The sequence below is a fragment of the Lynx rufus genome, unplaced genomic scaffold (genome assembly GCF_022079265.1).
Source record: "Lynx rufus isolate CCGP_SWC_20201006 ecotype Redwood Valley unplaced genomic scaffold, mLynRuf1.p SCAF_2, whole genome shotgun sequence".
Lineage (NCBI taxonomy): Eukaryota > Metazoa > Chordata > Mammalia > Carnivora > Felidae > Lynx > Lynx rufus.
This window is the reverse complement of record NW_025814834.1, coordinates 90,423,321-90,436,638: the sequence shown is the minus strand read 5'-3', so window position 1 is coordinate 90,436,638 and position 13,318 is coordinate 90,423,321. Positions and strand designations below refer to the sequence as shown.

At 35.3% G+C, this 13,318-nt stretch overlaps 1 protein-coding gene across 1 annotated transcript in view; it reads right to left on the bottom strand.

Annotated features, from left to right (window-relative positions):
- LRP1B (LDL receptor related protein 1B) overlaps nucleotides 1-13,318 on the bottom strand; it is a 1,918,909-nt gene that overhangs the window by 23,725 nt on the left and 1,881,866 nt on the right. Inside the window, exons 86-87 of the mRNA XM_047084146.1 lie at nucleotides 12,679-12,783; nucleotides 11,698-11,811 (exon numbers count right to left, since the gene is read on the bottom strand). Coding sequence (XP_046940102.1) covers nucleotides 11,698-11,811; nucleotides 12,679-12,783 — 219 coding nt within the window. The remainder of the gene's footprint in view (nucleotides 1-11,697; nucleotides 11,812-12,678; nucleotides 12,784-13,318) is intronic.

The window sequence follows — 13,318 nt, the reverse complement described above, 5'->3', positions numbered from 1 at the left end:
GCATGGGATATGAGCAAGAAATAAGCCTTAGTTGTTAAAAGCATCTGAAATGGTGACTGTTTTCTATAGCAGTAAAACCTGGAGAAAGCAGTCTAAATAGAAAAAATTAAACTGTTAACAGAGGTAACATTAACAAATGAAAATATTATGTAGTTATATTGGGTTTGGTTTCTTTGGTTATTCTGATTTGCTGATTATATGAAAGGCCAAGAAAGTATCTCCAAATCAAGGGAAAATCACGTGACAACATCAAAGCTTTAAAACAATGGCTGCACAATATATATAACTCGGTAATAAGTGTTTTTTGCTAAGCAGTGACACCTGTACTCTCAAAGCAAAAACTGGAATTAAAACTTGTACAGAAAGATGTAATGTATCTGTTTTGCATGTTTTCCCAATGGCATGTCAAGCATGGTGAAAGCTGGGACAACCTACAACTTGTTACCAGGGATCATAAAGGATAGATACTGATGTGACAGCTTTTCTTGGCCTTTACTACTCCAACCACATGCACATCTCATATTTTGTGATTTGAAAGTATGCCAAGGGGCAGAAAGCACATAAGGAACGTGTGATGACCTAAAACTCTTGAAATGTGGACAAAACAGGCCGCTAAAGTTGAATTCCTCAATTCAGCTAAAGTTGTGATCTGTTTGAAATCAGTCATGACAAGTACCTTGGGCTCTTCTCAAGTATTCTCTCTGGGGGCCACAAGGTCGCTGGTCCACATGGTAGAGTGCTGCTCAGCCTGACAGGGAGACCGGAGAAGAGTAAACCTTGTGTGTAGTCTCCTTTCTGCAAGGCCAGTGTTTTCAGAAACCAAAGCCTTAATTAGCTGTGAGGTAGAGAATAATTCCTACCTCTTTAAAATTTGTGACAGAAACAGAACTCATTATCCTCTTCCCAAAAGTCTTGACAAAGCCTTCTGTAGTACCTGTACATTTCCTTATGTGTTTCTCACCCTAAGGATTTAGAAAATAATGCTGAACTTTTAATAAAATAATTAGATTGGAACAATCACAAAACCAAAGAAAATGACGAAATGACTAATTCAGATTGGTCTCTTAATGAATGTCCCTTTGGTATTTAGATATTAATTTTGCATTCTTCTGCATTTTAAAAATCTGCTTCAAAAATGTTTATAAAGCTAATTCCTCTGTGTGTTTTCTAAGGTAATGGAGGGCGGACCCACTGCCCTTTCTTTCTCAATAGGACTTGAGCTGGGCTGTACTTAGTGTAGTTCCCCTCCCAGTTACCATCATCAACTACTTATCTTTTAATTATGCCATATATTGCCTTATTTTCAATAATAAGCACTTCAAAAACATCCTGCACTTTATTTTTCATCTGCAGAATCCTAGAAGCCCAAATTATTTCTGATTGTGATCATTTATGTCTGTTGTATTGCAGCAGCTTTAAGATTTTACTTTTTAAGTTTTTTTTTTAATGTTTACTACATTGAAGAATACTCTGTGTTCTTTATATATATTATATTTCTTAGGAAGTCTTAGGAAGTACATGCTATTAGCATTTCCATAGTAAGATGACAAAGGAGCCAGAGTAGAAAAAACTATAAATAAGCAAAACAAACTGCAATCCCGAGGTACAATGTCCTCTATACTTGGCCCTTGTATGCCTTATTTACCACAAACAACTTTTAAAAGACATTTTTTAGGGGTGGTTTGGTGGCTCAGTGGGTTGGGTTTCTGACACTTACTTGTGGCTTAGGTCATGATCCCAGGGTCATGGGATCAAGCCCTGCATTGGGCTCCACGCTGAGAGTGAAGCCTGGTTCATATTCTCTCTCTCTCTCTCTCTCTCTCTCTCTCCCTCTCCCTCTCCCTCTCCCTCTCCCTCTCCCTCTCCCTCTCCCCCCTCCCCCTCTCCCCATCTCCCCTGCTTTCTCTCTCTCTCAAATAAAAAATAAAATTAAAAAAGACCATTTTTTAATGGAAAAGTACCTTTTTCCTTTACATTGCAAGTTGGGATTCATTTTAAAAATCTGTTTTTTTCAAACTCATGGCTGCTTGTTCCTGAGGAGCACCATGTCACCAAGACCTTTCTAAAACATTCCTATGACTGTGATACTTCCTATTTCAAATGTTATCAGTGTTCCCCTACTGATGACTTTCAAATTTCCAGCTAAGCATTCCATGGTCCTCACAATTATTTCACTGTCTACTATTACTGTCCAATACTCCTTTATAAGCATCATTTATTTACACCACTCAAATCTCCAGAGCCCCTGCCATATTCCTTCTTGCATCATTTCTGTCCTCAAATAGACTCAGGGGCCCTCGAGGGCAGGGGCTATATCTTACTTTCCTCTTCTCTCTCCATTTTTGATAGAGATTCCCAGAGCAAAATCAGTGAGCAAACAAAGGGCAAAGAGGAGAGAGAACAAAAATGAGTAAAATTGTGTTCTTCTAATAAGTTAAGATGGTGAATTAAGCCTGTTCAGTTCTCTATAGAAATCTATTTAACCTGGGTTCCAGAGCACTCAGGAAACACCCTGGGGCAGCTTTAGATGGTATCATAAAGACGAAAAAGAGAATAAAAAATCATGATAAAATCACTCTTCTATCTTTTTCTAACTCTTGCAGTTTTTGAAAATTTAATAACAAAGTAAGATGTGGTATTACAATGATAATAGAAAGATGATCATATCACAGGCTGTCAGAGCTCACAATACAATATAGGCACCAAGAGATTATTTTTTAGCAGCATTAGTTAAGAACATACTACATGCAGAACATGTGTTAGCTATTGGGGCAAAACAGATAAATCAGATACAACTTCTTACTTGAAGGAATTTACAATCTGCCAGAGAGAAACAGACACATAAATTTAAAGAGGCCATGGAGTGTACAACAGGCAGCATTCCCAGGCCAATTTCATAGAAATATGTTCCATGTCCAAAGGCCACACACAGATGAGAGGTCAATTCTAGCCATAAGATATGGAATATCATAGAGGAGCATGAAAAATGTAAACACACACACACACACACACACACTCACATGAGTGATCAAGGAAAGGAGATAATTTCGTGGAAAACCATTTTTCCTAAGAAAGATGAAAAACAGATGCCCATATAAATCTAACTAAACCAAAAAGAAAAAAAAGAAAAAGGAAAAAAGTAATGGATTAGGGGAAAATACTCACAGTATGTTATTTGTAGCTTTTGTTTGAAATGAAGAAGTAAAACATAAAAACTAACATTGCTATCTTGTTTTTGACCAAATGGAGAACCGTTCTTGCTATGGGCAAGAAGCAATAACATATATTATAAGAAATGTCTTGGAGTTTTGCCATATTGCCATTTTCAAAACAGTGCCTGAATTGATATGATTTCAGAAGCAATGCACTATCAGTTAGATCTTTTCTGTTCTCCCTTTTCAGATGATACAAATAACTTAAAAACTGGATTTTTTCTTTTGTTTTTGAAAAATAATATAAATTACATAGAAAACTATCTTTAAAAAGTAAACATTACCCAAATTCAACCAATAATAGGTAACCATTTTTTTGTGTGTTTTGTTCACTGAAAAATCCTTTGGTGCCTAGGATATTGTTGGTATATAGGAGGTACTCAGTAAATATTTGTTGATAAATGGATATGAAGATTAGCAGTATTTTTGTTGTCTAAAAGGGAAAAATATGAGCCAATCAAGGGACAGACACCTGAGATTCTGGTTCTTATAGACTTTGGATATACTAGACTAGGGGTTATAATAAGAAATATGTGGAAAGAACTATTATCTCTTTTGCACCTAGGCATTACTAGGCTACTCATCTACTTAGCTCTATCCTGGTATATTATTTTAAAGTATCAGAAAATAAACTGTAAAACCATAGAGAAAAACTGAACACAAATATTTAATTGTGAACCAAAAATTTTATGATCAGCTCCTCAGTTACTACATAGTATTAACAGATTTTCTATTATTCTTAATTTTGCTGCAAATGTATAATTTTGTCTTCTCAATATCTTCATAGATATTTTAGAGATTTAGGGACAATTTGTATCTGTGGTTGTGACTGATCCAATTTTAAACCAGTTTGTAAACAAAAATTCAAATAGGACCAGATTTAAATATATTGTACCTTATAGACCTAGTATAAGTGAACAATTAGTCCAAACATATCACTTTACAAACAAGAACAATGTGACACAAAGACATAATGTCACTTGCTCAAAATCATACCTAGTTTCATTCATAAAGTCTGTACTTTTGGACCCAGTATTTCCACTTCTGTGTGTTAATCAGAGAAAACTAATGAGACAGCATGTTTTTTTTTTTATCCTTGGAAAAAATAGTTAACAAAAGGATAATGCAAAAAAAACTAAATCACACATCTAATAATTGAATGATATATGATTGATTAAATAAAGTAGGGAACAACACAGTGGAACGCTGGGCAACCACTAAGAATAAAAGCATCTAATTATATACATTGATATGGAATGATGTGTTGAATGTATTGCAAAATAAATAAATATAAAAGAGTGTCTATCATGTGATCTTATTTTAGTATATAATCATTTTCAAGTATATATTTGCATCAAGAAACTGAATGAACAGAAATAAAATACAATAGTGGTTGTTACTAGGAAATATGGACATTCTGAAAAAGGATTGCTAACTTTTATTTCTAAAATTAAAATTTATGGTCTAATAAAAATAATAACACAATGAAAATGTATTTAATAGTGACATTGAGGAGTTCTTTTATTCTACTCTGAGAAGGTATTCTTTACATCATTTTCTACCGAAGTCTGTCCAAACGGACAAAGTTGACAAGATATCTTTTGGAGTACAGAAAACCTTGAATGATTTCTCAGAAAAAATCATAGTATGAAGAAAAATTGGATAAAAAATGTAATGTGTACAAAAAACAAATATAGAATTTTCAAATCTTTGCTATTCTAACTACAATGTTGAGATTTCAGCCAAGAGCCACCTGCCAAAGACAGGAACTAGAGTTTGGGATATCCAAGAATACTTAAGCAAGTTACCTAAAATAAAACCATGTACACAGTGTTAGATCACCAAGATTTAAAAATAATAGCTAACAGTAAGTCTGGATCTGTAGTCATGGTCACACCCAAGCAGAAACAAAGGTCTGGTGGCTCTAAACACACATTTTCAGAATAAGTGTGCTCAGAAAATATCTCTTTCCTACGATGGTTTTTATATATACATGCTAGATTTATCTTCCTAAAGAAGAAAAAAATCTATGGTTTAGACTGGCCACTAGGCCACACCAAAAGCAACTGGAGGAAGGACTATATGATTCCAGGTAAGCATGACTCTAAAACCCATTTTCTTTCCACTTACTGTATCTTGTAGAATAACAGAACTTCCTTACTGTCTGTCTCACTTTGATAGTGATGGTACCAGCCAACAAATGGATCTCTCTGGTACCATCAATACAGAAGACCCATGTGAGCAGAGTAAGGATTTGAATATGCATTCAAAATCCAGACAACAAAAGTTATTTTTTATTATTTTATAATTTTTAATATTTATTTATCTTTGAGAGACAGAGACAGAGCATGAGTGGGGGAGGGGCAGAGAGAGAGAGAGAGAGACAGAGACAGAGACAGAATCCAAAGCAGGCTCTAGGCTCTCAGCTGTCAGCACAGAGCCTGACACGGGGCTCGAACCTATGAACTGTGAGATCATGACCTGAGCTGAAGTTGGAAACTTCACTGCCTAAGCCACCCAGACACCCCAGGAAGAAGAGTTCTAAAGGGAGTAATTCCTGACTTCTTCATTGTCTTATATTTTTCTTGAGTCCTTAAACACTGGTTATTTATACCCAGGAGAAGTTTTTTAGTACATTTCAATATCTTCCTAGTCTTCAGTGGGATGGGTCTGCTGTGGAGCCTAGCTCTGAAAGCTAGAAGTCTGAGATCAAGGTGTTGGCATGTTTGGTTTCTTCTAACGCCTCTCTCCTTAGCTTGTAGAGACCATTTTCTTCCTGTCTTCACATGATTTCCTCCTCTGTGTGCCTGTATCCTAATATCCTCTGCTTATAAAGACACCAGCCATATAGAATCCATCTCTCTGTGCATGTGTGTATCTCTATGTCCTAATCTCTTCCTACAGGGACACAAGTCATACTGGATTAGGGCCACCCCAAGGACCCTGTTTTAATTTAATCACATCTTTAAAGCCCCTTTCCCCAAATGCAGTCTCATTGTGAGGTACTGAGGCTTAGAGCTTCAACACCTGAATTTGGAAGGGACACAGTCCAGCTCATAACAGTAACAAAGCAAAATTTACAATTTTATGTGACAACTTGACTGGGCTAAGAGATGCTCAGCTGGTAAAACATTATTTCTGGGTGTGTCTGTGAAGGTGTCCCAGGAAGAGATTAGCATTTTAATTGGTAAATTGAGTAAGATCTCCCTTAACCATGAGGGTGGGCAACATACAATCTGCTGAGTGTTTGAATAGAACAAAATGGCACAGGAAAGGCAAATACGCTATCCCTGCTTGAGCTGAGACATCCATTTTTTCCTGCCCTCAGACATCAACACCTGGTTTCAGATAGGAAACAGCTAAAAACCTTCCTTGAAAGAGGAAAAGTTCTGAAAGTAAGGTGATGTTTGTTGAGAACAGAACACATCCTACATGGCAAATTGGGAAGAGAGAAGACTAGAGAGATATGTTGGACTCAGACTGGGACTTATATCATCAGCTACCTTGTTTCTCAGGCCTTTGGATTTCGACTGAATTATATTACACCAGTGAATTTCCTGGTTCTCTCTCCCTCTTTTCTTTCTCTTCTCTCTCTATAGAATACATAAAAATATTTCAAAATATATATAAAATATATGTATATGACTTTTATTCTACTCTTTGACACATACACCTTTTGGTTCTGCTTCCAACTAATGATATAATTATATATAAACATATACAATATTTAATATATAAATATATATTACATGTTATAAAATACTTTTTTCCTCACTAAATTTTGATTCTTCCCTTTTGAGAAATTCAGTTAAGCCGAATCAATTAAGATTTATTATTCACTACCATATGCACAAACAGATGATATCTGAGTTGAGACTAGTGGGATAATAAGAGGTAAGCAGAAAAAAAGGAGAAGCATTTCAGTTCAATGAACTGAGTGAAGACACCTAAGAGAGGAATGGTCCTGTGGTTATGGGGCAAGGCTGTATGTGTGCTTGCATCTATATAAGTATAGGAGTAGCGGTAGGAGAAGTAGAGTAGCTATAAACATGATTTTATTGGAAGATGAAATGTACTGTAAATACTGCTGGAAGATAATGCTGTGGAAGTAAGTCTATGGTTTAAAGAAAGTTAAACCCAATACAAATAAAAGTCTGACCCTAGCAAGATATCTTAGAGGTAGAAGGACACAGTTAACTTGATACTGAATTGAACAGTTTTCCGCATTATTGATAATTTCTAATCCTCACAACAAAATTTATATAGTATTGTCAAAATAGCACACATTAGATTTTTTAAATTTGGTTTTTAACATTATGCGATATACTTACTTTAAAAAATATCAATACTCTCTCCAAATATGCATAAAAAAATCCTAGATTTTATTTTTGTGTAGGCTTTTCTGTGGAGTTTTCTTTTTCCTCCACACATAGTAATAAGTGAAAATGGCCATCAAGAGACAAAAGTGAAGGCATTCAAAAAACAAATCTATTCCTTAAATTGAAGGATACAGTAATAAAATTTCTATGTGGAAAAAAAAAAAACCTGTCACCTTCATAGATCTGAATACTTCATATAGACTTTCCAAATGTGTGTAAATTCTGCACATTCAAATAGTTTTCCACTCTACGAAAAAAAGAAAAATGTACTACCAACAAAACTAAAGCAAGCACTATATCTTATCTCTTAAAGCAATTTTTGTTTCCTGTAAGGCTTTTAGATGAAATAGTACATACTAGCTTTTCATTAAAGGTACATGACCGCTTCCAATTGAAATCTGAGGCTGAAATCTGTGTTTCCAAAAAGCTCCCCTTATAAGAAGAATCGACTACTAGAAAGATATCCAGAGGGCTTAATATTCTCCTGTCATATAGAGATTTCAAAACATCTCCCTTAATGCCCATCCAATGGCAAAATCCAATAAGCCATTTATAATTCTCATCCTCCTTAAACTTTCTGGAGTTGACATATATTCTTCCTTCCTTCCTTCCTTCCTTTCTTTTTTTGAGTTGATATTCTTTGACACTCTCTACTCCTTTGACTTGGAGGATTCTACTCTTTGACGAGTTCCCTCCAATTTCCATTTCTTCTCATTTACTTTTGTTGATTCCTCTATAACACAGTATCAAACAGTGGTATTTCCTAGAATCCATCCTTAATCCTCTATTCTTCATTTTGTAAACCCACTCTTGTGTCATGGCATAAAATGTACCTCACCAATTGGCCCCAACATATCTCTCTAGTCTTCTCTCTTCCCAATTTGCTGTGTAGGATGTGCTCTGTTCTCAACAAACATTACCTTACTTTCAGAACTTTTCCTCTTTAAGGAAGCTTTTCAGCCATTTCCTATCTGTAAAACTATTACACATTTTTTCCCCATAATACTGTGAAAATATCACTTCATCTATAAAGCTTTTCTCTCTTCTACAAGTAATCATGAAATGATCTCTATTGAAATGTTTTCCCACAACACTTTAGTAATATTTCTTTTTTTTTTCTTTTTTGTTTCAAAATTTTACTGACATTCCAGTTAGTTAACATGTAGTATAATATTCGCTTCAGTAGAAGTTAGTAATTCGTCACGTAAACACTCAGTGCTCATCACAAGTACCCTCCTTAATCTCCATCATCTATTTAATTATTACAATTGTCAAATGGGATTTTAAGTTTTGTAAACCCATTCATCTACCAAAATAAAGTTTAAGCTCTTCAAAGGTAAAAATCATGTTGGAGTTACTACAACATAAAGAAAGCAGTACAGCATAAGAGTTATAACCAAGGTATGAATTTTAGAATCAAAGTATGGTTTGAGTTTCAGGTATCCACTGGTTCCTAGCATGTAACATCAGTGTTACCATCTGTGAAATGGGGATAGTAATTACATGATGATGATAATGATGATAATCACAATAATAACAATAGCATAATATTCTAGCTTCACATAAAATATATAAAGCGCTTAACACAGTGCTTGGCAGAAAATATTTGCTAAGTTGGTTAGCTGTTATTAATTATCCTTCCAAATTTACACAGGGTCTCATTCATCACAGGTTATCAATAAACGTTTGGTGAAGAATTAATTAATGGATGATAGCAGAATATCATTACCTATATTTTGCTTCTTTTATACCTTAAGTTTTTTTGAGAGATTCAGTAAGCATTACTGCTACCATCAGAATAAATCTTAGATAGTAAAAAACCAAAGCACAGACAGAATTTCCATAAAACCAAATGTAGACAAAGATACACAAAAGTAAAATATTTTTGTTCTAAACCTTTCCATTAATGTATTTTTTTCCTTGCTGAGTTTATGAAATAGTCTTATAGGTGAATAAGTCTTATAGACCTTAATAGGTCAGGTGCCTCTGATGAAACTTGGTAAGAGTAAAAAATGGAACAGAACATTATTGTGAGCTGCTGTGCCCATGAGCGATATCGATTCTAGGGACACCGGAGCATTCTTAGGTTAGGCATGTTCTAGGCCCATTTATAGGGAGGAAGGAGGGTCAGTCTGAAATGTTATTTGTACTTTTCCTGGACATAGTGCAAGAGAGACAAGACAAATGAAGACTCGGCCCCAGAACAGGCATTACCAGTATCCTAGAAATGAAGTAACATGAGTACCTAGATCAATGCTTGGTCAAGGCTCACTCTGGACTTATTAATTCTGAAATATCCATGAATTTCCTGACCTTGCTCTTCTTCCTGCCAGTTGCACTGTCCAGGTTGAAACTCTCATCACTTTTCTCCTCAAGGATTTCCAAATCTTCTATGGGGTCTCTGCAGCTGATCTCCAGTGCTCTCCCCCACATGCCAATGAGCATCACCTTCAAAAGCCAATTCCTTCAGCTCAAGCCTCTGCCTCAAATCTCTTTGGCTACTCATTCCTTTTGCGATCCTATGTAATCCCCTAACTTTGACATAAATAGGATCCCAACTCATCTTTCCAGTTTTGTGTCCTCAATCCCCTCTCCTTCCCAACTACAGTCACCCTTCCTTCTAGCTATGTTCAACCACTCACAGCTCCCGAAATAGGCCATTAAGTCTCACAACCATGTCTTTACTTATGTTATTCTTTCTTTTCAGAATGCTATTCCCAACCTTACTGAATTTCATGAACTACAAGAACCACAAAAGATTGCCTTTTTCTGTAAAGCTTTCATTTCTCATTGTGAACAAATCACTTGCCCTGCTAAGATTCCATTGCCCTCTCTTTTTCCTGTGGCCACACCTACATTATTAAAGGTTAATTCGCTGTTTATGATATTTTAACCCCAATACTTAATGAGCTCCTTAATGATGGGAGCTAAATTTCATTCATCTTCACTTGTCTAGGATTTAGCATACTTTCGGGGTCTATTAATATTTGCTGAATGACTGAAGAAATTTAGGATGGATCCAGGTAAAGGCAGAACTGAAAAAGAGTCTCCTCTTGTCTTCACGTGCACAAGGTACAAACCTGAGTATGAGCTGAGAAGTGTGTCAATGCCTCAACAGATCCGTCTATACACATTTTGTAGACTAAAATTTAAAGAGATATTTTTGGATGTAGTTTACATAGGGATATTAGTTTAACATATTCAAATATCTTCAGGAAAAAAGAAAGAATAGCATTTTTCCCTATGTGATTACTTTAGTCATTTCCCATATTTTTGGACTATAATCTAAAGAATAACATTTTCTTGAATAACAAAATAGATCTTTGTGAACACAACTATAGAGTTCTGATAATGAAATAACTGAGTGTCAATACACTTGTGCTTAAAGACCATTTCTAAGTACACTTTGACACCACTATGGAGCTATTAGATACCAATCATAGCCTCTGTTTATGACATTGAGTATTAAAGGCGATCGCGGATATGATCTATCTTTAAAGCTCAAGTGAAAAATGCAAAAATAACTTCCATTGTGATGAACATTGACCCCAAAGGTGGTCTCTGAGGTTTCTCAGAGGAAATGAGTTTATTTTTTTATTGACAAATTAAGTCAGGAAAAAAAAGATTTAAACTATGAGGAAACAAAATTTTTACCACATACCTATTTCTTCTGTAAGTGTAATTGTTCTCAGTAAAATTTTGGGAAACAAAATAATGTATTGGTTCATCAGTACTTGAAATTAAAAGTCAGTTACTAAACAAAAGCCACCATTCCAAATATAGTATAGACTATAGCAATAGAGTCTAAGAACACCTGCTTCTGCACTTCTCTAATTAAAAGCCACTATTCTAGCAAATGTGTTTTCATTAGACAGTTCCATGAGCTTTCTCATTCCCTCCATTATATTTCTAGACACTCTAGCTGACTGTGGTGCATACACTTGTTGGTGAGCGAAGCAAAGGTTAAGTGTGTGTGTGACACAGATGAGCCCCGAGATTAAGTATACACTGTGAAATGCATGTGGATGTTCATGATTTAAACCAATGAACTGTGGCCTGAAATGATGTCACACGAAGCGCAGTGGTAAGTGGAAGGTTAAACCTACTTGCATCTCGGCTCATTAAACGCAGTTAAAGTGCAAATCCCCTCATTCTGACAGTAGTGATCACAAGGGTTCTCTTTCTGGTCACAGCGCTGACTTTTAAACCCCACAGAGCATCTGCAGAATTTCAGTAAAATACAGCTAAATAAAGCGGCTGACTTTTTTTCTAAATATGTTTCAAGTTCATTTCATACAGAGATAGTAACATATGAATCAAACTTTGTCAAGTAAGTCCATTTCTCTTTCATTCACACTCATCACATGCTACTCTGACAAGGTGGGGACAGATCGTGGATATGGATCATATGTGGGCATTATCCTTCTAGTCAAGCAGTGATCAAAGAAAACTCAAAATAGAAACCACATAAGTGAAATGGTTTTATTTCAAGTTGTCCATTCTGGACTGTCAGGTATTTAAGAGGGAAAATATTAAATTCTAGATTTTTCTCACGAGCAGAGAATCTCCCAATACTTTCTAAATGTTTAGAAACCCAGATTCAAGTTAATGTACTCCAAAGGAGACAGGGGCTTAATAGGTTTACATAATACAACACTCTAAACCTGATATAAACATCAAATAACACCATTATACATTTGAAAAAATACCACAGTTTCTTTTTAAAAGGATAGCTGTAAATACCAAGTATACATAAATATGATTATGTCTGGGTTTCACATATCTAAATAAGGTCAATGAAATTAGAATAATTTTACCTGGCATTTCCAAGTTCAAAGATCTATGAATGTCTTCAATGGGTATGATGCTAAGAACTGAATGAGCTCTTCCTTATGAAATCACTAGCAAATTGATGAAGGAGGAGATTCTGTAGCACATGAGCCAATGAGGGACAATACTTGATCAGAGATGTCCGTGAAACATTCATTTAAAATGTATTACTCCAAGAGAGGAGAACAATAGAGGAAGGATTCCATGTACATACAAAGTCATACTATAACAAGCCCACAAAGTTATATAATACTCACAGACACACAGGTACATTTGTCTCAGGGTCCAGCTGGCATGTGCCACCATTGTAACAGTAGCCATCACATAACTGACAGCTAGAGGCAATCTTTCCATTAGTGCAGCTGCAGCAACAAAGGAAAAAAGAAACCTCATTGTTAGTGGCATCATTATTGTCGAAAGCTGACATAAACTCTCTGCAGATAAGAATATTCATCATAGAGAAGTAATGGAGTGTGCCTGGCTAAAAGTAAGTTTTCAGAAAGACAGACTTCCTGGAGGCAAAGATTTTTTTTTAACAAAATGATAACAATTTTTTTTCTTTTGGTAATTTTTAAATTTTCAACCCACTTGCTTAATATAAAATTTTAATATAGTTAGAGATATGTGTAAAAAATATGCTCTAATGTCTATCACTTACACTGCAGGGAGACATCAGCATTTGTATCTTATTCCCTTTTCATTTAACTAGGGTTTGGTGACATCAGTGTGAATTACAAACCACATGATCAAATATTCTGGAAGCAAATGCTTCAGCTATCTGTTGTAAACTGGAAAATCTGGTCCAAAAACACTGTTAAGAGTTTCAGATTCCAGATTTTGTAAGAAAGTATAAGATTATCCGGTAGTCGCCTTTTCTCTTCGATTATGTACTGTAAT